The sequence below is a fragment of the Lates calcarifer genome, linkage group LG23 (assembly GCF_001640805.2).
Source record: "Lates calcarifer isolate ASB-BC8 linkage group LG23, TLL_Latcal_v3, whole genome shotgun sequence".
NCBI lineage: Eukaryota > Metazoa > Chordata > Actinopteri > Centropomidae > Lates > Lates calcarifer.
Window position 1 is genome coordinate 4,630,874 of NC_066855.1, and position 26,402 is coordinate 4,657,275.

The following is a 26,402-nucleotide window of genomic DNA, read 5'->3' on the forward strand; positions in this document are numbered from 1 at the left end:
AACTAAAGAATGTTTAAATTAATGGCATATTACAGTTTTAAAAAATATAGGAGTATTTCTAATGATGTGAAGAAGAATGCAGAAAGAAAGATATATGCTGAAAAAATGTAAAGGTAATAGTAAGGTGTGAGGAACTAAAATAAAAAACAACAAAAAATAGTGATTGTCTAATTTACACTTCATACTCCAGACCAATAGGTGGCATCAAATCCCAACGTTATTGCCACAGAAAGCAATCTGAAGAAGAAGAAAAAGAGCCAATCAGAGCTCACCTTTTGCCTCTGACTTGCAGCCAATCAGCGTCACTTCAGCGGAAATTCAAAATCTCACCCGCCATGATTGTTATGTTTTTAGGCTGAACTGTTTCCGTCCGTTGTACAGCGAGTGTTTTTAACAGAAGACTTTTTTTTTCATAAGAGCTTGTTAGAAAAGGACAAGGTAAGACGGGTGTGTAGTTACATATTGTCTTAATATCTTATTTAGCTGTTTTGTTGTTAACTGAGTATTAATTCGTGGTTTCCTCTTGTCGGTCCGTGAGAGTTAGCTGATTTTGGAGGCTAACGCGTTAAAATCAAACTTTGCACCAACGCAGCGAAGGTTTTCGCAGTCTTTATGATTAATAAAAGCCAAATATTACTTATGGTCAGTGCTCGAATTAACATTGTAATCATATGGGCCGTGATAATCCTAGGTTAACGTTAGGTTAGGTTTAATGTTAGGTTTTGTACCACTGCTTGAAACTAGCTAAATACTGTAGTGTTGCACGGGGGATGATTTTCTCAGTAAACACAAAAGTTGTGGTTGACTCACATTCTGACCAATTTTCTGCTCTCCGTTTCTTCTTTTCACTAAGGTTTGTTTAACGTCGTCGCTTTTTAAAAAACTTAATTAATTCATTAACGTCCACCTCTTAGCAAAGGTGGTTCATTCACATATTAGGGACACAACTAATCTTATAATCGCGTTAGTCGGGAAAAATGAAAGCTTGTAACGTTTTACTAGTGATAACCCTTCGTCATTATTATGTTTTTTGAGAGGCGTCTACTTGTGATGTACCTTGATATCGGTAATAACTGTCCTGTACCTCTAATACATCTTGTGTTCCTCTTCCTAATAATTCCAGATAACATGGAGTCTCGATTTGCTCACCTGCGCCAGCGGGACACCACTGTGTCTATGCTGAGGGTAAAAATGTCCCGCAGAAGGTCTCAGTCCCTGAAGGAGAATCGAGAACGGGCCGTGAACACACGCAGGCAGCTAGACAAGCTCCCGGAGCTGGAGATCTCTTCCCTGGATGCCTCCATCGCGATGGCCAACATGTCAACCATTCATGAGAAGAAGCAGAACAATACAAAACTTGCTAAAAGTAATAGTCATAGTCAAACCTAATAACCTGTGTACATATGCATGGAGGCATCTGCAGCAATAACTCCATTTTGATGACCTATAAGTCTTTTCAGTGCTTTAATAGAATACAGTGGCTAGCAGGTATTTGTATAGAGAAACTGCAGTTATCACCAGGCTGCTTGACCTTTGTTGTGCTCATCATTGTAGCTAACTTGTGCCTTATCCCACACTTGTTTGTCCACAGATGTAGCAGGAGAAGAGAGACTGAAACAGCTTGAGCGCTGGAAAGAGCGCAAAGCTCTTGAGAAAGAGAAGGAAAAGAGAGAGAAAGAGCGTAAAGGGATATTTAAAACTGGCCTGTACCATCCAAAGGACACCGTTACTTTTGTGTCTTTGCCTGTGGTCCCAGCTGCCCCGAAGAGGGCAAAGGAGGTGAGCAAGGTCTCATTAATAAACATGCTATTACTGTAAATTATACCTCTACCCCACTGCTTTTATTTTATCTATGCTGACATGAGTAATAACAGAGGGATAGCTCTTTGGTTGGTACAGTTTAATGATAAATGACTCTTGTCTCTGTGTTGTTGTTTTTGCTTGTCTTCCAGGCTAAAGTAAACACAGCTACATCCCAGAGTACCAGAGTCACCCGTTCAATGAAACAACAGCAGCAGCAAGTGCAGCAGGTACCATTTTCTCTCTTTCTGATATTGACTTCCATATAATTAAAAGCTGTTATGCATTTCATTGATTTGTTTTTATTCTATGAAAATCTCTGCAGCCTCTGAAGACACATGACCCAAATACTGTGGCAAAGAAAGGTAAATAAATTGAATGTTCCTTCTTATCTCAAATGTTGAATTCCATCTTCTGTAACCCAGAGATTTTATTTTATTTTGAATCTGACCTTTTGCTCCTCCTATAGCTCAGCCTGCTGTGGAAAGATCAACCAGGACCCGGGCAGCTCCTGTTAAGCCTGCACCAGTTACAACCAAGTCCAAAGTTTGTGCTGGTAACTAATAAGAAGAAAAATCCTCACACATAACTGGACCTTGAGACCAGCTATCATGTTGGTTTTACCCTATTGTGTTTCCTTATTTGCATCTCAGTCTGTGTCTCTGTGTCATGCCATCCTACTGTAGTCGAGCCTGTCGTACGAGCTTTGTCGACCAGATCAGCCAACAGGCCTCCTGTTACAGCAGTTCCTGTGGTGAAAGACAAACCAAAGGACAAGGCTGCAGGTACACACTGAGCCAAGGCCGGGGGTCAAGCAGTTTCTTTCTTTCTTTTTTTAAAAATTCTTTGGCATAAAAACTATAGGACCTCTGGTGGTATTGTCATGAAAGTAAACCAAGAAAGAAGACTGGTATTGTTCTTGAAACCACTGTTAATATTGTTAAATATCTCTCCCCGCCCTCAGATGTAAGAACCACAAGGAGTAGAGCCATTGTCAACCCTTTGGCACCCCCCTCTGATGGAGAAAGAAACTGCAAAGGTATCATTAAAATTTGAGAAAGAGCCATCCAGTTTTAGAGACTGACTAGTGTTACTTGCGAACATGAGGAATTGTTTATAATTTTTTATTCCATTTAAAAAAATATGTTTCTTCTTTTTAATATACAGCAACGGTCAGTGACACAGCCCAGCCTCCTGTCCCCAAGGTGAGCATTTCTATGAGTTTTACACAAACCTGTGAGGACTAAAATTTAAAACTAGTAACGTGTTGATCACAGTTTGCCATTTTTGTCTTGTGTAGGATCCTGAGATACAGGAGCCAGAGGAAAAACTTCATCCTCCCAGCACGACACCTTGTTCTGAGGAGGAAGACATGGTGGTGGATCAAGCTCCAGCTGACTCTGTCCCTGCTGTGGAACCTGCTGAGGCTCCATCCTCTTTAAATTCTTTCGCTCCGGAAGGTTTTGTCTTCCAGGCTCCGGTTGGCTTGTTGTCTTTCAAGTTCGAGCCTCTCACCCCTCGCTCAGTCAGATGCCTTCCTTACACCAAGGTCTGTTTTCCCGCTGCTTTTTATAGAGGACACCTCTTAGGAAAAGTAGTAGTAGAATTAGAATTGTTAATGATCTAAATGTCATGTTGTGACTTTTCCTACCCAGCTCCAGCTTCAGTCTTCCACCTGCTCCCATGTTCAGTGTAGAGCCTCAGGCTGAACGAAGCGAACCCTCTCCCCCTAAATCCCCTCGCCGCTCCCCACCTCGTACATCTCCCACAGTGATTCCTCCAGCTTCAGACAGCCCCCTGGAATCAAAGCACGATGTACCGTACTTCAGGTGGCATATTTTTCATCTTTCTAGTCATATATGTTCAGTTTTTACAATGAATTGTTCAGTTAATTAAATGTTTTGAATGCATTTATTTTTTATACTTCAGATCGGAAGTTGCTAATGAGACAGACAGACTCAGTACTCTGTGTGTGCAGTGGGAGTCTAAAGTGGAAGATGAGTCCATCCCAGAAGAAAGTGAGTGCATCTTCTCGAACAAGGGCAGAGTGACGTCCTGAAAATGCAACTATGTTTAATTTGGTGCCACAGAGAGCGGCGCCAGTATTCTCTGACTGAACAGTTGTAACCCAGTGTCTTTCTTGCTCCTCTGTTTAGTGAGAGACCGTATGCGTACAGCAGTTGGCCAAGCGAGGCTGCTAATGAAAGAGCGTTTTAACCAGTTCAGTGGTCTGGTGGATGACTGCGAGCTGGGCAGAGGGGAGAAGATCACTACCTGCACTGACCTGCAGGGATTCTGGGACATGGTTTATTACCAGGTGAGTGCCTCATGGTAGAGGACATGAGGTTGTTTAGGATGCCAAATGCATACAGAGAAGGACAACTATACAGAATATATTCTGTACTTTTCAGGTAGAGGACGTCAACAAGAAGTTTGACGCTCTGAAAGAAGCAGAGGGCCGAGGGTGGGTGGAGGAGCACAAGCCCCCACCACGACAGAGGAAAGTAGTGAAGGTGGATACTCTTAAGATTTATTTACTTTTGTTACCTGACTACATTCTTTTCTTTTGTTGGTGGTATATAAATTGCATATTCTATAATAGACTACATGATCACATGCAACCCATGTGATCACACTGCCTCCATTTTTACATTTTGAAGCAATGAGTGCAACAATATGCACACAAACACATCATGCCTGTCTTATCTATTTGACAGAAACCATCAGCTGCACCTGCCAAGCCGACAGGAACCAAGGCAAGCAGCCAAGTCTCGCCTGGCTGCCGTGAAAGCAGCCATGAAAGCCCGACAGCAGGCAGCGGAGGCAGAAAAAGCTGCAAAGGATGCTGGTAAAAGTGAGGATGACCCCAGCCTGAACTCTCAGGAAGCTCCAGCACAGGCCCATATGCCAGACACAGTGGTCTTTGATGGAGGTTTCTTCCAGGTAGAGAGCCCTGCAAAAACATCAGGTGAGAGAACAGTAACTACACACCAGGTACCTTAATTTTAATTTCATGTATCAGCGTTTGCTCATGTACTTTGCCCAGCTTCTTTTGCATTATTAACCATGTGGTTTATATTGTTGTCTCGGGTTTTTGTTTGTCTAGGTTCAGTGAGGAAATCCAGTCGTCTGAGTGCTGCTGTGCTGCCTCAGGCCTCTCCCTGCTCCAACTATCTCACACCTAGAAGAGTCACCCGACGATCCCTCGCGTTGTCACAGACCCCCGCTCAGACAGTCGCCTCTCCCGCTCAGCCCGCCCTCACTCCTGCCCACCTGCGTCTTACCCTCAACCAAACCCCAAAGTCTCAGCATGGCATTCCTCAGCCATCCCAGAAGAGAGAGGACACTGTGAATGTCTCTCTTTGTTTCTCACCTGTCAAGGAAGTGCTCTCAGACGATGCCCAGCCTCAGGGAAGCCCCGCACAACAGACAGGAACAGTCTCTACACAGGAAAACCCTGCCACTGTTTCTGAACTGAGCACAGCCCCACCCGTACATTCACTTCCATCCATTTCTGTAATCGAGGAGCAAGACGAGCCAGCTGAAGCTGTCAATATTGACCTCCCTGTCTCTCCAAGACTCTCCCTCTCCCCATGCAAATCACCTCCTGCCGTCTCCAAGGCCCCAGAGCCCTCATCAGCTCTGAGTTTCACACTATCTCCCTGTACGACTCCCAGCCAGCCCCTCACCTCCTTCTCTCCCGCTGTGCAGGGCCACACTGAGGCCCGAGAGTCTATGTGTTGTACACCAGACAGCTCAGTTGTTGAGGTAAACAATCTCTCAGACTTGACTAGAATTTATTTCTGTATTGAGAAATCTCAGCTCAATAGGTTACGCTGTCATCCACACAGTTTTCTCTGGCTGTACAATAAACAAATTATCGTCTTGTAACTTCAGGAAATTCCCGGGTTGGACTTTGAGCGTTACCTCCAGCCATCACAGAGATGCAGCCTGTCGCCTAGGGAGACAGTTGCCATAGACACGCTGTCACCCATGGCAGTAGATGTTGAGATGGAAAGTCCCAGAGGTCAATCTGAGGATCTGCTGACTCAACAAGAACCAGGTATGGCTTAGCGCCCAGGTACTGTGCATGTACACACTCCGGGTACACCTGCGCTTTATACCTTAACAACACTAATAGACATTAAAGCTGCAGTAGGCATATATTTAAATTTGGAATGAAAGAAATACATTTACATGGAAGACATCTATTCATAGTTTTAAGAGAAAAAGAGATCTTTAAAAAGGTTTTTAAACCTGCATACTGCAACTTTAAGTGTAAATGTTGTGATTGTCTGGTTATAAGGCAATAACCACACTGAGCTTTGTTCTGGTGCAGGTTTATTTTAAACTGAGGTTACAAATTGCACATTTTTACTGCTGTTACTCACTGTTACGCTCAATCTCTCACTGTTACCACAGCACTGCCAGCGGTGCCTTCACTGTTATCTCCTCGGTCACCACAGGTTAAAGTTTTTTCCATTTTTAATTTCTTTATTTTTTTCTATATTACTCTTAATTTCCAAATATTGACTTTAAACAATTAACTTTAGTCTTGACTAATACAGTTATAACTTTATTGCATCCTTATCCTTGCTAAATATTATCTCCACATTTTCTTTGTGTATATTTTTTAGGTCCAGACAGCAGAGTCGGCCCTGCTTCTTTTCACCCCGGACCTGAAGGACCGGATACGCCAGTCTGTTTGTCCGAGTGACCTCATGGTCTTCACCCCTCCCCACTAACATATAGCAGAGAGTTTTTTTTTCTTTTTATTGAACAGTTATATTACTTCCTTTGAAAAAAAAATGTATCTGAGTGATTTTTACATTTATTTTTAGATTACTGGAAAATAGTTTTGTCTTTCAAGATGGTTTAATTAAAGATTTAGTTACAACAAGGAAATAGCCACCTCTCTTCACTTACACCCAGCACAAATCAGCAGTACACTCAGTGCTGTATACCAATTTATTTGAAGGCTCCAGGCATTTTGTTTCTGTTTGACTACAGCACAACTGTTTTCATCCTGTGTTCATCGGATCTCTCTGCTGCTCACATTATCACTGCATCTTTATCTCCAGCTGTCATTCATTGGCCTGTTGATGCTCCTTCTCCCTGTAACAGCACAGTACAGCTGAGCACTTTGCATGTTTATGGAACAAAAATGTAGCGAGGTGAGTAAATGATGTAAAGATGATTTTGTATTTGAATGGAGACAGTCCACATCCAGGAATCAGATTAAAGTGAAATCAAAGCTACAGGGAGGAAAGGTGAAAGATGCCATCTGGTGGCAGTATTTATGTTGACCTTTTGTTGCTTGAATTGTAATATTAAGCCAATATTGCATTTAAGTCTTTATTATTATTTATTACCTGGCTCTTTGTTGGGCCTTGGCTAGAGCGATGCGTCTCTGGCCTCCTGGCAGAGCTTATCCTCCTTCATGTTTTCAGTCACCTGCTGGTGATGGTCAAACGCAGGGAAGAAAAAGTGGTTGAAGAACTGATGAATTGTCTGATCTTTGGCCTCCATTCCTCTGGTTTGCATGCCCTTTCCCTCCCTTCCATGCTCCTCTGTGTGCTCTACATGAAATATGAAAACATGTTTTAATATGTATCAGACCAAACATCAGCTGCTATGCTAGCCAAAATATAGTTATAGGGGGATTATGATTTTCTAGCCAACACTATCTTCCAAACATAAAATAAGAACTAACAACTAACAAAACAAACCTGCAGACTGAGGTCGATCACTGACTTCAGTCTCGACATCTTCTTGACTCTCCAAGACATCCTGACTTGTGTCACTGGATTTCCCTTGCTATGATAAGATACAAAACATAATTATATGTTGTGAATAATTAGCAACATTAATAGTATAGCCAAGTTTATGACATGTCTCATTAGGGTGTAACAACATTTATACTAATACTGGACATTTGGATGTCTGCCTGATCTGTACATAAAGATGGAACTGATACTGATAACTCATGCTGGCTGTGTAAGAAATAAGATGACTTTTTTTTGCATGCTAGATTTGGCTGTTGCAACCAACCTTTCAAAATTTCATGAGTGAAGGGGGAATTCACCAGAGCTGACAGAGAAAGTGTTATAAGTACACTGGAACATCTACACTCTTTAATTAGACTGGGTATGGGATGCAGAGGTCATGAGAGGCTTGAGAAAGGATCTGACCGACTGGGAAGGGTTGCTTGTGGTCTGTAAGATTTTCTCGCTGGCCTGACACTTCACCTCAGCACAGCCCAGAAGTACCTCGAAAAACTCCAGGAAGGTAATCTGCAGCAGAAAAGGAGAGGAACACACGCAAAAGGGTGAGTGGATGAATGCAAATTTTTCAATTGGCCTTGAAAAATGACAAACAAGTCAACTGGTGGAAACACGATAGGCAGACCTCCAGATCCAGGCAGGGGGAAAGGTTGTTGGGGTCACGGCTCTCTGCAGTGATGATCTTCAGTAACCTCGCTGCAGTCAGATTATTGTCCAGCAGATTGAGATCCTGTCAGGGGTTATAATAAACTAATCAAGTGTGATATGTTGCTTCTTTTTAAGGGAGACGTCTTAATATTATCAAGACAAAATTAACATGCATGGAAATCAGTTACAGTCTATGCACCTTGAACATCCACAGCAGATGTCTGCAGGTCATGGTCTGGTCATCTCTGGGAGCTGAGTGGACCCTGCAGTACACCTGATAGATATCCCAGCACCTCTTCATGTATTTCATAGCCACCACTGATAAGTGTGGTTGTCCAAACAGGAAGCCTGGACAAACACAGCTATAGTTGATGCTAAGACAAAATGTGCAAACTGCTGAGGGTCTGCTGGACTGAAACATTTGCTGTAACTGTTTTATCATCACTATTTTGCATTAAATCTTTGCTACCTTTTACATTCTTAGCATTAGGAAGGATGTCGTCTGTCATCAGTTTGGATAAGCAGGCAGCCAGAAGATGCTTTTCCGACCTGTGAAAAGAGGAGAAATTAAGTTTCTCCTTCAAAATCATAATGTAATTGGACCAATAAAAATTTGTCGTGTACTGTCGTGGCACTGGTGTAAAAATCAGGGGATTACCAAACTCATCAGGATTCATCCTCTGGAGACTATGCATATCTATTTAAAATTTCATGGCAGCCCTTCCAGTAGTTGTTGAGATATTTTAGTCTCAGTGGTGCTAGAATTGCTTAAAGCTTGACTTAAAAGGTCTTAATTAAAAGACAGAAGCTTTACAATGTACTGGTGATAATGAATTGGAGCAGGTTTTATTCCTTACACCATGTCTTTATTGTAGATGTGGTGGGCCACGATCACGAGACAGCTGAGGAGCCTGCGAAGCAGTATGGGGGTGAAAGGGGAGTGGATCTCTGTGGTGGTATCCTCTGTGAGACACAGAGTGATGACATTAAGAACAGTGTCCAAGTAATTATGAAACTATCAATGTCCTTTTCCATATATGGGAGATGTGGGCGGGACTGTGAACAGAAGTCCCTCTCACCTTTGATAAAACGGTCTATCTGTGTCAGAGTGATGTCGTGATGGTGGATGTTACAGTCTTTGAGCAGGCGCCATAGCTGCAGGCGGGACAGCAGGAAGGTGTTATCCAGGGAGTGGGCGTGACCAAGTCTGCTGTAGAAAGTATAGATAGACCGCAGCTCTGTGCTTTTCCTCAGTACCACAAACTCCACCTGTTGCACATATAACACACATGTGAAAATAAGGATGTAGGGTAAAGATCATATAGTATGCAGTCTGGTTTATGGTAAAGTGGGACCTTACCTGTTTGTGCTCAGTGTCACGCTTGCTCTCAGGGATTTCATCCAGAAGACATTGGATGTTCAGAGCCATGTCTGGTCCTAAGACAGATGAATCACTACCTGACAGAGGAAATGTACTTGTAACAAAAAATACAAAATTGTAAATTGTAATTGTAAGTTGGCAGAATGAGCATTTTGAATGGAGCTAGTGTGCTGTAGGATGCGTACCACACAGAGGAGAGGGAGCACTGTTTCCATTTTCCATTTTCATCTGATCATCCACAAACTCTCCTTCAAAAACATGCCCATCCTTAAAAGTGAATTTTCCCTATGAACCATGGAGGACAGTAACTTCTAAAACGTCTTGTAATTACATATGCGTGTTGCAACATACATCAAACTTAAGCCTATATGGGGAGAAATGCATATTGACAGTGAGATGCAGTACAATATCTTCAATTAACCTTCCCATGTTTTTTATCGTTCTTCCATTCTCCTTCATAGATTGCACCACCAGCGTAGTAAAACGTTCCCTGTCCGTGCCTCTGACCCTGAACGAAATCCCCCGTGTACTGATTACTCTGGGAATATTGGGATCTATCCACTCGCTTCAGGATCCAGACGTGTGTTCCTTGCCCATGCTGCCAGAGAGGTGAGCTCATGTGATTCACAACAAAAACATATTGATTTTTAAGAAGGATAACAAGACATTTTCCTGGAATTATTGTGATGTCTCTGATGTAAATAGTCTAGGAGAGGGCTGGGATAACACTACAGGATAACTGGCTTCAGAGTGTACACATTTTGTGTTTTCATACCTGGACCCCACCCTGCCACATCCCAACATACTGCTGACTCAGCTTCAGCCACTTCATGGTGCCCTCTCCATGCCTCAGGTTGTTTTTCCACTCGCCAGAGTAAATGTCACCAGAGGGGTAGCTGTTAAGGAACAAATGTCACCTTCACGAGGTTAAAATGTAACTCAGACTACAGGTTAGATCCTGTTCTCCGTACATACCATCTCACTCCTATCCCCTCTCTGTTGTTCTTCACCCAATCTCCTTTGTACCAAGAAGTCTTCTCCTGGTTATAATACACTGTACCCTAGCACAAAGACAGCCAATTAAAGAAAACTGTCAAAGAAACAAAAGATTATACCTGATAATAAATTGGTGAATCATACCTTTCCTGTGCCTCTTGCCCTGATCCCACTGCCCTTTGTATGTCACAGTGTTTTTGGCACATATGTAAGTTCCAGTCCCATGTCGTATACCATTGCAGACGTCTCCCATGTAGGAGCTGCCATCTGGCCACGTGTAAGTGCCCTGGCCCATGGGCATGTTGCAAACAAATTCACCCTGTTAGATCAGAAACTTTATTTATTACCATATTGTCTTTTAAAAAAACCTTTCTCAGTTTCATATGTGTACAGGATGCATGTTTTGTAAAGCAAGATCAAATGTAAGTTCATTAGTAAATGAAAACAATATATTACCATGTTAAAAACATACAATAATAAAAAAATAATAAGTTCAAAATTCAGTTAATTACAGTCACTATAATATATCAGTATTGTACCCCACCTCATATTTCAATCCGCCTGCCCATGTGAAGACACCACATCCGCTCATAAGTCCCTTGTTAAACATGCCCTTCACAAAAACAAAGCAGTAACAAAGAAAGCGATATAGGCTTATTTATCCTTGTGGAAATTATATTTATGTGGGACTCATTTTTGGAGAAAGGTAAATTGAAAATACATCTCATGTGCATTTTTAGAATATATCTGTAAGCCATGTCTAAATTAATCCTGTCAGTGTATTACACAAGAGCATGACAACTGATTGCATTCAAATATGGTTTGAAGCAGTTTCAACAGTAATGCTCATAAAATATTGTTGAAGTGGTTTGAAATACTATAAATATATTCTAACGTCCGGTTTTAGCAACTGCTAATGTTCTTAAATAGGCTAAGGTATTTGCAATGTATGCATGTGTATGTCTTTCCCAGTTATTTCAGAATCTGGTGCTGTTTGCTATTGCACCTTGTACATATGTCCTCCTTCGAAACAAGCAACACCTTCTCCATGAAACTGGTCTTCACTGGTTTCTCCTTCATATCTGTCAGACACCAACGTTTACACATCAGTCCACCACTGTCAGAAGTTCTTGGAAATTAATTCTTGAACTGTATTTACGCAGGTTATTATTAGTGTGAAGGTGCTGTGATATAAATATCGAGTGATAAATTACCTCTGAATGACCAGGCTGAATAATGTGGGGAGTTCATCGGTATCATCATGCTCGGCTTGACCTCGGAGCTTGGTTTGATTCAGCTCCACATCCGCTGAATTCACCTGTAAACCACCAGAGCAGCTCTCTAACTCTCTTTTCTCCCTTTCTTCCGCGGTCTGTGGCGGCTCTGCGTTTCCACGCGTCCTCTTTTCTTCCCGTTTATCATTTATTATCGCACTTTTCTTCTTCTCTTTTCCTTGTGTCATTTTGCGCCGTTTGTTTATCTCGCGCACAAGCTAGGATCCTCTCCATGGCAACGGCGAAGTGCACTTACAACTACGGCAACCTTCCTCAGTCAAAAAGGATAATAATTAGAAATATATGTATGACAGGCAACGCGTTAATGTATGTTGTTTATTTTCCTCAAGTATAAAAACTATTATTATTATGTGATGCAGATTACAAATAAATCAGAACATATGTCAACAGATAGTAAGAAAAACATTCAATACAAAACATCTGATCCATACAAATATACAATATCTACAGTCTGGACTTTATGTATTGGCGTGTTGCAGCAATAAACTAGAATGAAATAGCAGCACAGTGTAGAGGAAAATTCTCCTGGCATTTTCTCCCTCATCATGGTCAGTCTTGTGAGATAATGTCCAGGTTGGCGAGGTGTCTCATGGTGGGCCTGCCGTGAGGACAGTTCCATGGATGCTCAATTTCCCCCATGTGAACCACCAACTTCTTCATCTCGCTGACACTCAGGGCAGTGCCAATCATCACCTGAAGATGGACATAAGCAGGTTCTGTTAAAATTTTAAATGTCGTTCAATTATCCAATCTTAGACTCATCTAAAGTGTCTGTTTATTATTTGTAAAAACTCACAGATTTGCGACAAGCTCTGGATGCAAACATCTGTCTGACTCTGGACGGTCGGCACATGACCCCTGGGCTGTCACTCAACATGAAGATCAGCTCCTCGATATCGGCCGGACCGAATGTCCAGTTCTTACTGGTGGGCAGTGACACCAGCTTAACCCTCTCCATCACCTGGGCTACAGTCACAGTGGAAAATACGATTCAGTAGTTGTAATTATCAAAATGGGAAATCTGTACGTTGAACAGTTAAACATTCATACCTTCCTCATCAACCAGAAATTCAAAGCCATTCTTCCTGAAAATCTCAATGTTCTCTAAGAGTACGTTCTCACTGACCGCTGTGAGGTGAAGTTTCTGAGGGCTGCAAACGTAAAGGGAAAAACATTTAATCAACTGACCGGTGGAAAATAAGAATAGAGTGTAAAACTTCTACAGATTTGTATTCTTACACTATGAGTTTCTGTCCTTGGAGCACAGTGTGCTGCTGCAGCATCTCAAAGTTGTACTTCTCATCTGTGGCGTGTTGGTCAATCATGAAGATGTCTGAGTTGAGTTTGGTGATGATGAAGCCCAGGTTGAACTGACCGATGATCTCCATCTCTTTGAACATGTCTTTGCTGAAGAGAAAATGAGATTGCTTAGTATTCTGGAAATTACACTCCCGATCCTGCTAAGCTCAGTCAGCAGTGATAAAATCCTACCTGATCTCCTTCTTCAGCTCTTCCTCTGCACTTTGGTTTTCTCCAGGGTTGATCTTGGCCCTGAAGCGCCGGTAGCAAAGCTCCTCACTGGCCTTTTGTTTCTGCTGGTCCTGTATCCTCCTTATCCTCCCTTCAAGCTCTTGTAGGGAGAACTGGAGAGGCATTGTCCTCCTCTGTAAGCAGACTGGAGCATCCACTATAGAGGAAGAGGATCCTTCAGAACAGTTTAAGAAAGCCTTGGATTTGTGTTCTGTAGGAAAATGTGGATTCTCTTTCCTGGCCCTCTTGGCATCAGGGCTCTCACTGCCATCCTCCTTTGAGGTACATGGCTCAGTCTGTAACTCTGGATCTCCAGGAACGGTCTCACTATTGTCTGATGCCTCTTCGAATGTTTCATCTTTTACACTGGGTCTGACAATCGCTGGTTCAGGAGAACTGAGCTCTGGGACAGAACACTGTCTATCTGGAGCTTCTGTAGTGGAAACAAAACTGGACACGGCCCTGTCTTTTTCAAGGTCTGTATCACCACATGACGTCCTTCCGTATCTGAATCCATCTAGCACTGACTTTCCCACTGGAGAGCATTTAGCTAGATCTTTTACAGGTTTCAAAGGAGATTTAACACTTGGGTTGGAGGTAGGAGTTTTTACAGAACCCTTAAAAAAAGACTGCAGTGTTTTCTGCGTTGGGCCACTGTTTGATTTGCTCCCAGAATTGGAGCTGTGATGACTTGAAAAAGCAGCTTTTAGGCTGGCCAGGTTCAAAGATGACTTTGAGCTCTGTATTATTGGTTCCATGGCCTCCCCAGGTTCTGGCATGCTCTTGTTAGATGAGACAACCTGGCACAGGTCGGATGCAGGTGTTGCATCTACAGAAAAGTATAAAAGCACAGTAATGGAAAAGGGTAAATACAATTATTTCATATTAGTGTGCTATAATATAAATGTATACATCTTAACTGTTGATATATTCAGCCTAAATGTAGTGATGTGTTCTTACTGGTGCTGGGAATGGGTGTATAGTTCAGGCTGATCTTATTGACTCCGGCCTCATACATGTTGATGAGGGAGGTCTTTAGAATAGCCAGCAAGAGTTTCTCCTCCTGAAGAAAAATCTGCCGCTTGTCTGGTGTTACATTCACATCCACACACTCTGAAATAACACCACAAAAAAACCCTCACGTAGTACACAAGGCCAGTGTGTATTTCAGAAGTAGAGTTGTGATGTAATTATATGTTCTTACCTGAGGCGACAGCTATGTTCAAGGCAACAAATGGATACTGATGTCTGTTATACATATGATAGACTTCATTTACAAGCTTGGTCACCTGTAAATTAGGAGTATGCAGAGGTTAGGCTGAAATCAATGAATCCTCAACTTTAAATTTACCAGTAAACCCACCACACATGAACTACCTTAAGGGGATCACATGGCCGGTTGTTGATGAAAAAGAACTGTCTGTCTGTGGCGCTTCTCCCAACACCGTGGTCTCCTTGTGACACAAACCCTGTGATGCTGCCAAAGGACAAAGGTTTTAATTGAATTAAAAAACAAACAGACAAAAAAAACTATAGAGATACAGGACTTGTATGTACCAGTGGCACTCACGTGAAAAGCTGTTTGGGAAGATCTGCATCCTTGAGTCCATATTCTTCAATAATATTTTCTGTTGGGGACACTTGTTTAAAAGGCAGGAGACTCTGTAGCTGCGGGACAAACAACAGTCATTAAACCATGGAAAACCAAAACAAGTTACATACAGAAATTCTGCAACTCTATAAATGTCCTTAAAAATATTAGACAAAGTCTGCACTGACAATTCTGACAGTAGTTATAAGTTTAGACTTACACTATCTGCAGTTAAATAAACATTATGGTCATGACAAATAAAAAAAATAATAATGTTCCAACCTGTTTTGGTCCAAATACGGCTCCTATATTGTCTCTCATACTCTGGCTACCACTGGTGCTGAGCACTGTGCTACGCTTTCCCTGCCCATTTTGGTTGGAGCAGGTAATACGCACTCCTGTAGAGATGATACAGTACGACTGCAGGACATGTATCATTTTGTTATACTCCTGAAAATACAGAGCAAAAAAACATATTTGGGATTAGATATTGATGACATATGTAGTTTAATTAACTACTGACTGGCTAAATTAATATATTTAATTAATATATTTAAAGATATTCAAAAATGACAATTATGAAAAGCCTACATGCATTACTAGTTATATGATGTTCTGAGAGTTTTACTTTAGAATGATTTTAATTATCTGTGTTAGATTAAATATGTCACTCTCACTGTTACCCTGGTTGATGTTTTTGTATTTTCTTGCCCCTTTACTGTGTTACATTTCTGCCATTCATTTTTATGTTTGTATTTATTAAAGTGTTTTTTTTCCCTTCGAGATGATCTGTCAGGAGTTAAATACAATGTATGAGATATGTCGTAAATGAGCTAAAACATGAACAAACATCCGAATGATCCTTTGACGACTGACCTTCTTTATATTGCGTTGGAACTCCTTGTGTCGTACAGGCAGGGTGTAGAAGAGCTGCTGCAGGCTGACTGTGGTGCCTTGCTGACGGGGATGGGGTGACTGCTGCACCAAGTGGCCTTTCTGGTCAAACACCAGCTTGGTCCCCACCTGGCTGGACTCATGGCACGTCACCACATTCAGGTCACTTGTGGCAAAGAGTTTGAGACTAATGAGGTGACAAGTACTTAACGCTTATCTGCCAAATTATTGCAGTTGAACTGTTTTACCTGAGAGCACATAAAGAACTGAGGGCTTCACCTCTGAAGCCAAATGTTTCCACGTGGATGAGATCAGAAAAATCCCTTAACTTTGACGTGTGATGCTTCAGTGCTATAGAACAGACAGAGGAGGTTTCACGTAACCAAAAATATTAAAGAGGCCTTGTCTAACAGAGTGGATGTACAAAGTTGACACTTACTCAGCCCTTCAAAGTTGGCCTCCTCAACACCTTTGCCATTGTCTGACACCTCCACTAGTTCAGCTCCACACTCCTTCAGCCTCACATCTGGAACATGCAGCAAACCGCTGTATCAGCCTCAGCTTTTTAAAACAAAAGATAATAAAAGCCCTCAATGGAGGGAAAAAAACTTTTGTGTACATCTTTCCTTACCAACGTTAGTGGCTCCTGCATCAATACTGTTTTCCACCAGCTCTTTGACAGCAGTGGCCAAAGTCAGCACCACCTGTCCTGAGCAGATCTGATGCACTGAGTGCTTGTCTATGGCCTTGATGGCTCCTGCAGGTTCAGAGCTACTGAGAAGGAAAAAAGCACAACGGTGAATAATAACGTCGCCCTCTGTCGTATTAAGACTGCAGCAACAGATTTACACATGCTCAACTATCAAGATAATGTCAGAGGAGTTACATAAGCTCCTGAAACCCCCCATTCTCTGATCTGTGATGAGTAGGCCTATGTGACTACTGTGGGAAAGCTAGGTACCTAATAATAAAATGTGGGGTTCTACCTAAAATGGCTGCGATGCCGATTTGTGGATTGGATCCGGATTATTCAAGTTAGCACGTTTGTTTGGATGTAAATACAGAATGATAGACACATTGTCAGATTATTTTTCTGTGATGTGTGATACAGGTTCAAGAATACCTGAATAACAAGGGAAGTAATTGGGCCTAGAATGCGTAAAAACTATTTAACATATGGATTTGCATGGTGTGAAAAACATAAATCCGCAGACAAATTAAATAAATACTATGACAGCTAACTTACCAAGCATCAGACATCTTCAAAGCCCGAAAAGCCTGAGGAGGAATTCATTCAAAATTTGATACGTGACTTCATCTAAGTTATAAAATTTAGGAGATGCCAATTAACGTGTTGCCATTCATGCAAATGTAATTACTTTGTTTTCAGGAACTGTTGGTGGTTAAACCGCTTCACGACATCGTGTTGTAAACAGAAAAGTGAAGCTGTACCGCGCGGAGTACGCAACACGTTCGCGAGAGTCATCGGTGCGCAAAACTGCGCAGTTGGACTAGTATTGATATAAAATGTTGAGTGAGTAAAAAATGTAACATCGCGAGACGAACTCAAAATATTAGCATAACAACAACGTCAAAAATAATGATATGGCTGTATATAAATACGTATTATAAAAACCGTTGCCTTAAACATTGTAGCATTTCATCATCAAACCCACCGGGACCTTTGAACTATTGAGACGTTAGGGCGCATGTGCAGTTACCTCATATTGTAAAAAACGAAAAAGTCGTTTTTTGTTGCTGGTTTGAAACTTTAGACTTCTATTTATATTAGACCACAATATTTGTATTTATCCCGTGCTGTATTTTTCAGTATATTTTTCTTCTATCAGTTAATTAGGTTTTAAGTGACGCACGTTTATTGTCAGACGGTCCCGGTACGGCTGTTAATGCATGTCCGTCCTCTGGCATGGCAGACAGTAATGGACTTTTAAGGTAGTTTTCACTGTATTCTCGGTTAAATTCACACGATGTAAACATTTGGTTTGACGAGTATTTTTGACTCATCTTACTGCAGACATGGGGTAGCTGTCGGGGTGTTTAAATAAGTACTTTGTATTGTCAAGCCATCGTTATTCACATGCAGAAATGTACAGGTTAACATCCAACAACGGACTGCTGGAGCAATGTTCAGGTAACGGCAGTAACCCTGTGGTCCGACACAAGCTGAAACCCACCGGGAAACATGAGGCTGGGACTAATGTTAGCCTGCTAAGTCTGGCAAGCGAAGAGGACGATGAAGTCCAGTTTGACAGTAAGCAGCTTTTCTTCTTGTACTTAATGTTACTTCCTGTCGCTACGTTACCGTTTACTCGTCCTTACATTACTTGACACATTGATACCAGAACAAAAGGTTTTTAAGGACTCTGAATATTGGCATTCTTGCTTCCCTAATCTGACAGAGGCGTAGTTAAGGGCTTTTTCTCCTCCTCAAGCTCCAGCCCATCCCACCATCATTCCAGCAAGAACATCCATATCAGCACCACGAACTATAATCTAATAATATTTTAAGCCTCCAAGGATCAAATGTGATTGCCACATCATAAGAATAACCTCTCAATAAAGATATTCTGCCACATTAGGAGTCAAGTCCCGTTTTCTGTTGTATTAACAAAAGAAACCTTGTTGCCGGCCTCTAAAGTTGATTTTTGCTGTAATTTCTAAGTAGATTTCTCCAGAGAACAGTTGGAATTTGATATGATGACAAGTTGACATGTTTTCTGTCATTTCTGAACAGAGATATATACTACACTATACTGAATATCAATATATTCCATGTCCCATAGTGATACTTAATAGTGCCTTTTCTGTGAGGAGTAAATTGACCTGTGTGTGTAAAATTGGTGAAGTGTGCTAACCTGCAGTTGACAAATGTGTTTCCATGTTTCTAGTGACATCTGCGGGATGTAAGATGGAGTCTGATATTCTGTTGAGTTTCAATGAGTTTCTGCTTCATAACAAGTCCAGACTTGCCCCTCCTTCTCATTCTGGCACAGTGACCATGTGTCTTAGCTTGGTCATGTGTTTATAGAGAACAGTAGGTGGAGGAGGCTGGTGGCTGCTGGACCAGGCAGATAAGCATTACTGCTGCGCACACCCCCTTGTGTATAATCAAGATGAGCTCATTTTGTGCCTTTGGGGTGAACGGGGTAATCATTATTACAGCTCAGAGTTCTTGATATCGCACCAAAAGGGTTTTATGCAGAAAAATGGACCTTGGAGAAAAAAACATTGTTGAAATGATTGCCAAAGTTATTGAAGAAGGTAAGTCAGTTGTAATTCTATCCCTAAAGATATATTGTGTATATATGAGTGTTTGATTTGAATTATTATTGAACCCAGTATAATATAAACAGTTTTTTCCTGCTACAGTATCCAGTTTTGGCCTTTTGAGGGGACTTTCCATTGTAAAAATAGATGTAATACAAAAAGAAAACTGAACAAAGAATCATGCCTAAATTCTTTTTGTATTTTTAAGATTATATTTCACCACAACTTTCTCTCTTCTCATCTTTTTGCTCAGCTTCTGACACAGATGATAACCATGAGGTGTTAATGGCTGGTAGACATTACCCGTCTATTCAAGAGTTTGCCTCAGCAATCCCCAACCACCTTCTCCTGGGGTCTCTGCTGGAGCACCTGTGCTTCGTCTATGAGAGTAATCCAGCACGCTCTCGTATGCTGTTTAAAGGTAGTTACAGAGGCATTGTGCTATTGACAGTTAATTAAGTAAAGTTAAGTAAAAATATATACACTTTTTTTGCATTCTGTCTCTACATATTATTAAATTATTGGTTGTCACTATTTTTAAATTCAGTCACAAACTATTTTGTTGTTCCTCTGGCAGTCATTGGCCAGCGTTTAGCAGCCATGAACCTCCTCTCACCACTGGCCATAAGTGATGAGTTCAGCACCGTCAGACTCCAGCATAACCGGGCCTTCACTGAACTTCTGAATGCTGCCAGCTCCTCACTGTACCCACAGGTAACTGGACATTAAGTGCTTTTGTAGCAGTTGGTATGTTGTTATGAAAACGATTGGTATAATAGATGTCAGTGTCAATTATCACCTTGTCCTCAGTGTTCACAGTGTGTGTATCCCCGTCTTATTTTTACAGAGTCTCAGCACAAACACACACAATCCCTCTGTGAGGTAAGGTGTACTTGCTGTAGTTTTGAATGTTGAATTGCTTCCAATGACTATTTAAGCATTATGTAAGAAATGTTGGTTTTCGCCTTCCCACAGACCTAAGGAAGGACTATTTCAAGCACAGACGTCACGGTATCTTAGTGAGTTTGAAGAAATCTGCAGACTTGGGAAAGGATCATATGGAAATGTTTTTAAGGTATTTTACTTTGTTCTATCCCTCCATATCTCTTCTCTAAAGGTCATGAGTCGTGGTGATCAGCACATTCATGTTATCTTTGACATTGTCCTGTAGGTTATGAATAAACTTGATGGACAATGTTATGCTGTGAAGAAGATTCTCATCAAAAAAGTCTCAAAGGATGACTGTATGAAGGTGGGCCATCAGTGTTTTATCAGTGCACCCTCTTTATGCCCAAATGCAGAGATATAATAGACACTCACTGTAACAAATGTGATTGTTTTATTTGCTCTAGGTCCTCAGAGAGGTCAAAGTGTTGTCCAGCCTGCAGCATGTAAATGTTGTAGGCTATCACACTGCATGGATGGAACATGTTCAGCCTGCAGCACGTGAGTATTTTACTGTGTAGACTGGTCAGTGATAACACTGCATTATCCATTAGACAAGCTTTAAAAAAATAAAAAATGCAAAATGTAAAAATGTAAAAAGGTAAAATGTCTTTGTTGCAGATCCTGAGTCTCTCCTGCCTGCACTGGAATCACCTGGAAAACAAGACAGGTAAAGTCAATGTATACCGTAACTGAAATTAGAATTAACTCCCTCTACGTCACACATTTTGAAATAATACTGCTTGTATCACACATTCAGTCAAACCAAATATGTATGATGTTATAACAGTGTGTCCAACGACACTAAACTCTGCTCTTTCCCTTTTTTTGCAGTCCTGATGAGAGCCCTGACAGTAGCGATACCGGCTCCTCTATAGTTTTTCGAAGCCTCAGTCAGCCTCAGTCAGCTGCAGCTGCAAGTGCCAAAGTATCAACCACAGAGACCCAGTTTGTCACAGCTTTAGTTCCAACCCAAGAGAATGGCCAGGTGGTGTGTCCCAAGACGATGCGCCGCATCCCTGAGAACTACGTCCCCTGTGTGTTCCTGGGACAGCACGCTCCCATAAAGAGCTCCAAATGTCCTGCCACAGGTTGGGACAGCTCAGCACTGTTAGAGGAGGAGTCCAGCAGGAGTAGCATCGAGCTGAACAACAACTTCTGCAGGGACAAGGAATATCAACAGTGGACTGACAAACGCACAACAAAGCCTTCTAAAGAGGTAGATGCTTAAGGTGCCTCTCCAGGACTAAACTAATTATTAGACAGACAAAGAAAGTGCCATATTTTACAGTAAAGATATTTCTGTTCCTCTGCATCCACAGGTACAGTTCCACCTGATGCTCTACATCCAGATGCAACTGTGTGAGCGCTCACTGAAGGACTGGATCTCTGAGAGAAATGCTAAACCCAAAGAAGAACAAACCTCGAAATGTAATTGTTTATCACATTATGCATTAGCCTGCAACATTATGTTGCTCCAGTACAGATGTCATTTATTAAACGCACACAGTTTTAGATTGTTCACCAGTTTCCCTCCATTTACAAATAACTGCCAATGTAATTTAATTTTTTAATGGTGATAATTTATTCCTCATGTGTTTTAAGATATAAAATGTAATTTTGGAAATAAATACATTGCACTTTTATATTTTCAGGTCCTTATGGATGTGTTGATACTGAACACACTCTCAGCTTGCTGAGAAGCATACTTGAAGGGGTGGAGTACATTCACTCCAGGGGAATCATGCACAGAGATATAAAGGTAAGGTGCTTGGATAGATTTTATTTGCACAATATATGTTTTGTTGACACACCTGGTATTAATTAGGAGTAATGTCAAACATGTTTGTTGTCTTGCTCATCATCACTCCCAAAGGAGATGTTGTGTGTGTTCTCCCAGTAGTTGAAGACAAAGTCATAAAGCCTCTCAGGCAGGACTTTTTTCAATTCTGCTTTCTTACCTTCTGACATGTTTCAGATAAATAACACTCTTACAAATATCCTGAAGCCTTCTCGGCTGCTGCATGAGTTTTAGCAGCTGGTCTCTCTGCTTGAAGAAACATGGTAGTGTCAGGGTTGAGGGCAGGTCGCCATCACTGTTGTAGACAGTGAGCGGGGAGGTCAGGCTGAGGAGTTTCACCAGCAGGGAGCTGTTCCTCACGTTAGGCCTGTGGTTCAGGAACAAAAACAGACAGTTCTCCCCTGCTTGGCTCAGTTTATTGATGTTGGCTCCGTACCTGAGCAGCAGGTCAATCAGCTCCTTGTTGCCCATGCTGCATGCTTCCTGTAAAGGCGTGAATCCTGCCTTGTTCTCTGCGTTGGGCTCGGCCCCGTGCTCCAGCAGCCCAGAGATGCAGCTGATGTTGTCTTCCAGGGTTTTAGAGGTCTTCATAGCCATTGCCACAGCAGCTAAGTGCAGAGGAGTGTTTCCAGTGTGCGTCACCCCCTTGAAAATAGGAATTTACATTAATTTAATTTAAAATATGTAACTTTTAGAATATATTTTAACAGGGTTAAGTAGGACAGAAATTTTTTTCATGTGAGCTTATTGATCACAACTTTTCAACTGTCATGTATGACATGTCAAAGTGACTCGTGAAAATTTCCACTGTGTTTGTCTTTTGTGTTTTATTGTGAAAATATAAATGAGAAAGAAATACAGCAAATTATCAACTGCCAAAAACAAAAAGAGGAACAGCACAAACCCTGTTGACATCTGCTCCATGTCTGATCAAGGTGGCTGTAATGTCCTTACAGAGGATCCCAGCGGCCATATGCAGGGGCGTCATCCCGTTGCCATTCACAGCGTTGATGTTGGCACCATAGTTGGCAAGAATGTGGACAGCAGACAGAGCGCCATAGCATACTGATAGGTGGAGAGCTGTCTCTCTCTCAACCTAGGGAGAAACCACAAGAGACTCACACCTTAGCAAAAACAGGAACTGCATTCCTGAGAATCGTTACCACCTTTTTTATTCATGTTTGAACACATTTGATTTTGATGACACAACATTACAATTTTCCTCTTTAGTATAGCTGGTGGTTAATTCTGGTGTTGTTAGCCATACCTTTTACCTGTTGAGTTCCACTGACAGGGGCTTAAATTAGTGCAAAAAGAGTCATTATTGCTCGAAAAACTGGTCACCTCTGAATTGATGTTAACACCGTGCTCACAGAGGAGCTGCAGACAGGCCTCTGCCTTCCGGTGCACAGCGATCGCAGCAGGCAGGAACTTGGAATGTGGTTTTGGCCTTACAGTCAGGATGCTCGGCCAGCTGGTAATCACCAAGTGTAGTGTGGTTCGCCCGAGCTTGTCCCTGTGATGGAGGCAGAGACAGTGAAACTGGTGCAGGGGCAGACCTGCAGCTTTCTACTTCAGTAGATGAAAGGAACCAGTGACATGCACGTCATTGTGCTGGGTGTCAGTCTGCATGAGTTGAATTCACAGTCTTTGTAACAGGAAGTTTTCAAGGCTGTATATGTGTGTGTATGTGAAATGAGTTTATCTCAGAAACTCAAGCTGAGTTACTTTTTTTTTGTTAATGAGCAGCTTACACCATGAAACAACAACCTGATCTAACGTTATGGGTGTTGATGGGTGTGATGCCAGGTGTTACTGTGTATATCCATATCCTAGTCTGTGCGCATGTGTGTGTGTGTTTGTGTGTTTGTCCAGACCTCAATTCAGGGTCTGCTCCTGCTGACAGCAAGCACCGCATGCTGTTTACTCGTTTGTAAGAGGCAGCCAGATGAAGGGGAAGAATAGTATGACCCTAAGGCAAGACAAGACAAGACAAGACAAGACAAGACTAACTAGAGAACTGTTAAGCACAAACTGTAAAACACAAATGTGTTATAGTCTAAACGCTACAACAAGTGCTTTGTATTTGCTTCTTTATTTACATTAGAGCAGTTAACAGTTGACAGTAATCATTAAGCGTCTCATGATTGTCACGGTCTGTATCCTTGCTCATTTGTGTATGATTTGGTGATAGTATAATATAGGAGATGCTGTGTTTTTGTCCATGTAACAGTGTTTTCTGTAAAGTCACATATTTAAAGAGTTTTAACATATTTCAATCGTACATTTAATTCAGGAATTAAAAAAAAAGAAGTTTGCATTGTTGTGTCTACCTTCCCGAAAACTCTTCCAAGTCCACCGTTTTGGTGCCGCGATGAGAAAGTCACTTCCGTACTTTTTTGACATATCTTCAATACGCCCCAAGTCTTCGTCCATAATGGCAGAATAGAATTCATTGTTGGGAAACTTGTTAATATTACCACTCCCATCATCATGTTCCTGCTGCTCCTCCAGCATGGCCAGACATCTCAGCTCCACTGCTGCCTGTATCTCAGTCTATTTCCTTCTGAAGGCGAGTGAATCAGAATCTGGTTATTCTGGTTTTTCGTTGAAAACGTAAATTTCTCAGCACATTGTCGTTACTACTTCTCCTTTTCCACTTCTGTTTCCTCCGTTCGGTGTTTTCAGTCGGTCTCACCTATGTGATTTCATCACATAGGTTTGAGAGTTACGTGTCTAACTTTGATGTGCAGCCTTCCTGTTACAGCTGATAACTGCTTGCTGTTTGCGGGGCCAATTACAAGGACTGGTGACACCCTTTGCAGGAATCAACCGGTTGTTCCAGTGCTCGTGCCACTCAAAATATTTAATATAGGAGAGCAGGGGCATTATTATTTTGTAAATATTTGCATTCTAAATACATGTAATGTTAGATAGTGTTCTCTCACATGTGTCTTTACACTCAGTTGCACATGGGACTAATTGTAATTTCTTTGCTTTTCCCACAGCCAAGGAACATTTTCCTCCATGCTAATGACTGGCATGTTCGGATTGGGGACTTTGGTTTGGCCTGCAGGAATTTAATACTGGATGGACATGAAAGCACCACCACTCCCATCAGTGGTAATACTGTCCCTCTTGTGCTTTTTTCTATTTTCATGACACACTACCTCACAGAACCAGTAGATGGCGCTACTTGCTCATTAGTTACCTTTCTGGTGCTTTTTGCAGATTCCTCACATACCACAGGTGTTGGTACATTTGTCTATGCTGCACCAGAACAATTGAATGGCTCCCATTATGATTCAAAGGTAAAGATAGTCATATTACAACAACTTAATTATGATTAATTCTGACTTTATTTTTAACGTAGCACAGGGTTTATTAGTGCTATACTGAATCATTTTGAAATGTAGCATTTTGTCATAAATCATCATCATCAATTCTACTATAACATGTTTAACAGCTGCCAGTCTAAACTTAATGTATGCATTGTTGTTGCTCCTCCAGTCAGACATGTACAGCATTGGAGTGCTGGCTCTGGAGCTATTCCAACCCTTTGGGACCGGAGATGGAGCGGGTCCGGACCCTTGGGGACCTGACAGAGGGGAAAATCCCAGACTCATTCTGCCACAGATGGCCAATCCTGGCCAAGTACATCATGAAGCTAACAAGTAAAGAGCCAAGTGTACGGCCCACGGCCAGCCAGCTCCTACACAGTGAACTCTTCTGCAATAAGGACATGGTATGGAGCATTTAAGCTGTAAAAATAATTAAGTATCCTGATTTTTGTATGATAAAAAATGTCCAAAATAGATTGTTTGTAAATAGTAATATAATAGTAATAGTAATATAAAATGTACATACATTTATGGAAACAACTGTAAATAACATTTAAGATTTTGTTTTACTATATGTGTAGCAACGATGTATGTTCTTCATGTGTCCGAGTGGAAAAGTGATACTTTCCAAAAGTAACATTTAATGCACTTTGACTCCAGGTGCTTGCATCTGCACTTGAAAGTTCCTACCCTCATTGAGAATAATTCTTTCCCACTCAGGTGATTCATGGTTTGCAGAGACGGGTTGAAGAGCAGGAGGAAGAGATCATGCAGCTGAGGAGACAGATCAGTCGGCTTGAGAGCTCACAAGCCACAGTTCATGTCTCAGAGTCCAACAAGACCTGAGCCTTAAAGATTTCAACAATCAACAGACTGTGAAGACATGATTTATTCAACCACTGCTGTACTATGGTGACTTAGTGCAAGTGGATGAACATGAATGTGTGTGTGTGTGTAAGCATCTGAGCGTGTCATGTATACCTGGATGTAAGGGTACAATTATTTATCTTCATTCAGGTGTTAAATAAAACCTATTTCTGCTATGTCTGGTGGGATTTCTAAGAAGCAATATGTGATTGTTGATCATTTGAGATGTTACTTTGAAAGCA

The 26,402-nt window shown here is 41.5% G+C and overlaps 5 protein-coding genes across 6 annotated transcripts; 2 read left to right on the forward strand and 3 right to left on the reverse strand.

Moving 5' to 3' along the window:
- Positions 1-300: 300 nt before the first annotated feature.
- dlgap5 (discs, large (Drosophila) homolog-associated protein 5) lies at positions 301-6,997 on the forward strand. Its single transcript, XM_018672464.2, is given in 21 exon segments — positions 301-447; positions 1,124-1,366; positions 1,592-1,779; positions 1,953-2,030; positions 2,126-2,165; positions 2,270-2,356; positions 2,487-2,585; positions 2,765-2,839; positions 2,968-3,005; positions 3,101-3,325; positions 3,327-3,349; positions 3,456-3,629; positions 3,730-3,818; positions 3,957-4,117; positions 4,212-4,313; positions 4,518-4,559; positions 4,561-4,768; positions 4,907-5,568; positions 5,698-5,863; positions 6,223-6,266; positions 6,438-6,997. Coding segments are annotated over 20 exon segments (2,847 nt in total). The 5' UTR covers positions 301-447; positions 1,124-1,128; the 3' UTR covers positions 6,546-6,997.
- A 171-nt stretch (positions 6,998-7,168) lies between these two features.
- Positions 7,169-12,155, reverse strand: rsph10b (radial spoke head 10 homolog B). Its single transcript, XM_051066551.1, is given in 18 exon segments — positions 7,169-7,215; positions 7,218-7,379; positions 7,530-7,617; positions 7,992-8,093; positions 8,209-8,313; positions 8,431-8,579; positions 8,701-8,780; positions 9,089-9,194; positions 9,311-9,500; positions 9,592-9,689; positions 9,798-9,897; positions 10,034-10,210; positions 10,388-10,508; positions 10,588-10,666; positions 10,747-10,927; positions 11,153-11,221; positions 11,615-11,690; positions 11,823-12,155. Coding segments are annotated over 18 exon segments (2,178 nt in total). The 5' UTR covers positions 12,071-12,155.
- A 49-nt stretch (positions 12,156-12,204) lies between these two features.
- On the reverse strand, positions 12,205-19,199 carry pms2 (PMS1 homolog 2, mismatch repair system component). 2 transcript variants are annotated; one of them, XM_018672466.2, is made up of 16 exons: positions 18,795-19,199; positions 17,165-17,196; positions 16,550-16,689; positions 16,358-16,444; positions 16,167-16,269; positions 15,901-16,084; positions 15,307-15,474; positions 15,004-15,101; positions 14,811-14,910; positions 14,638-14,722; positions 14,394-14,546; positions 13,395-14,262; positions 13,143-13,310; positions 12,954-13,054; positions 12,700-12,869; positions 12,205-12,596 (listed from the first exon to the last, which is right to left on the reverse strand). In XM_018672466.2, exons 1-16 carry the CDS (start codon positions 18,831-18,833, stop codon positions 12,453-12,455), a joined length of 2,640 nt encoding a protein of 879 aa, XP_018527982.1. In that variant the 5' UTR covers positions 18,834-19,199; the 3' UTR covers positions 12,205-12,452. The 2 variants fall into 2 exon arrangements, with proteins under 2 accessions (XP_018527982.1, XP_018527981.1); XM_018672465.2 differs by having other exon boundaries at positions 16,550-16,692.
- Positions 17,591-26,336, forward strand: eif2ak1 (eukaryotic translation initiation factor 2-alpha kinase 1). Its single transcript, XM_018672469.2, is given in 17 exon segments — positions 17,591-17,871; positions 18,033-18,190; positions 19,460-19,627; positions 19,784-19,920; positions 20,054-20,088; positions 20,182-20,281; positions 20,378-20,458; positions 20,559-20,652; positions 20,773-20,821; positions 20,986-21,370; positions 21,474-21,582; positions 21,807-21,913; positions 24,961-25,075; positions 25,184-25,263; positions 25,463-25,519; positions 25,521-25,697; positions 26,014-26,336. Coding segments are annotated over 17 exon segments (2,004 nt in total). The 5' UTR covers positions 17,591-17,845; the 3' UTR covers positions 26,140-26,336.
- Positions 21,915-24,663, reverse strand: LOC108880770 (ankyrin repeat domain-containing protein 61). Its single transcript, XM_018672472.2, is given in 7 exon segments — positions 21,915-22,113; positions 22,115-22,597; positions 22,857-23,048; positions 23,297-23,468; positions 23,830-23,924; positions 24,286-24,318; positions 24,320-24,663. Coding segments are annotated over 7 exon segments (1,251 nt in total). The 5' UTR covers positions 24,470-24,663; the 3' UTR covers positions 21,915-21,987.
- Positions 26,337-26,402: the final 66 nt, after the last annotated feature.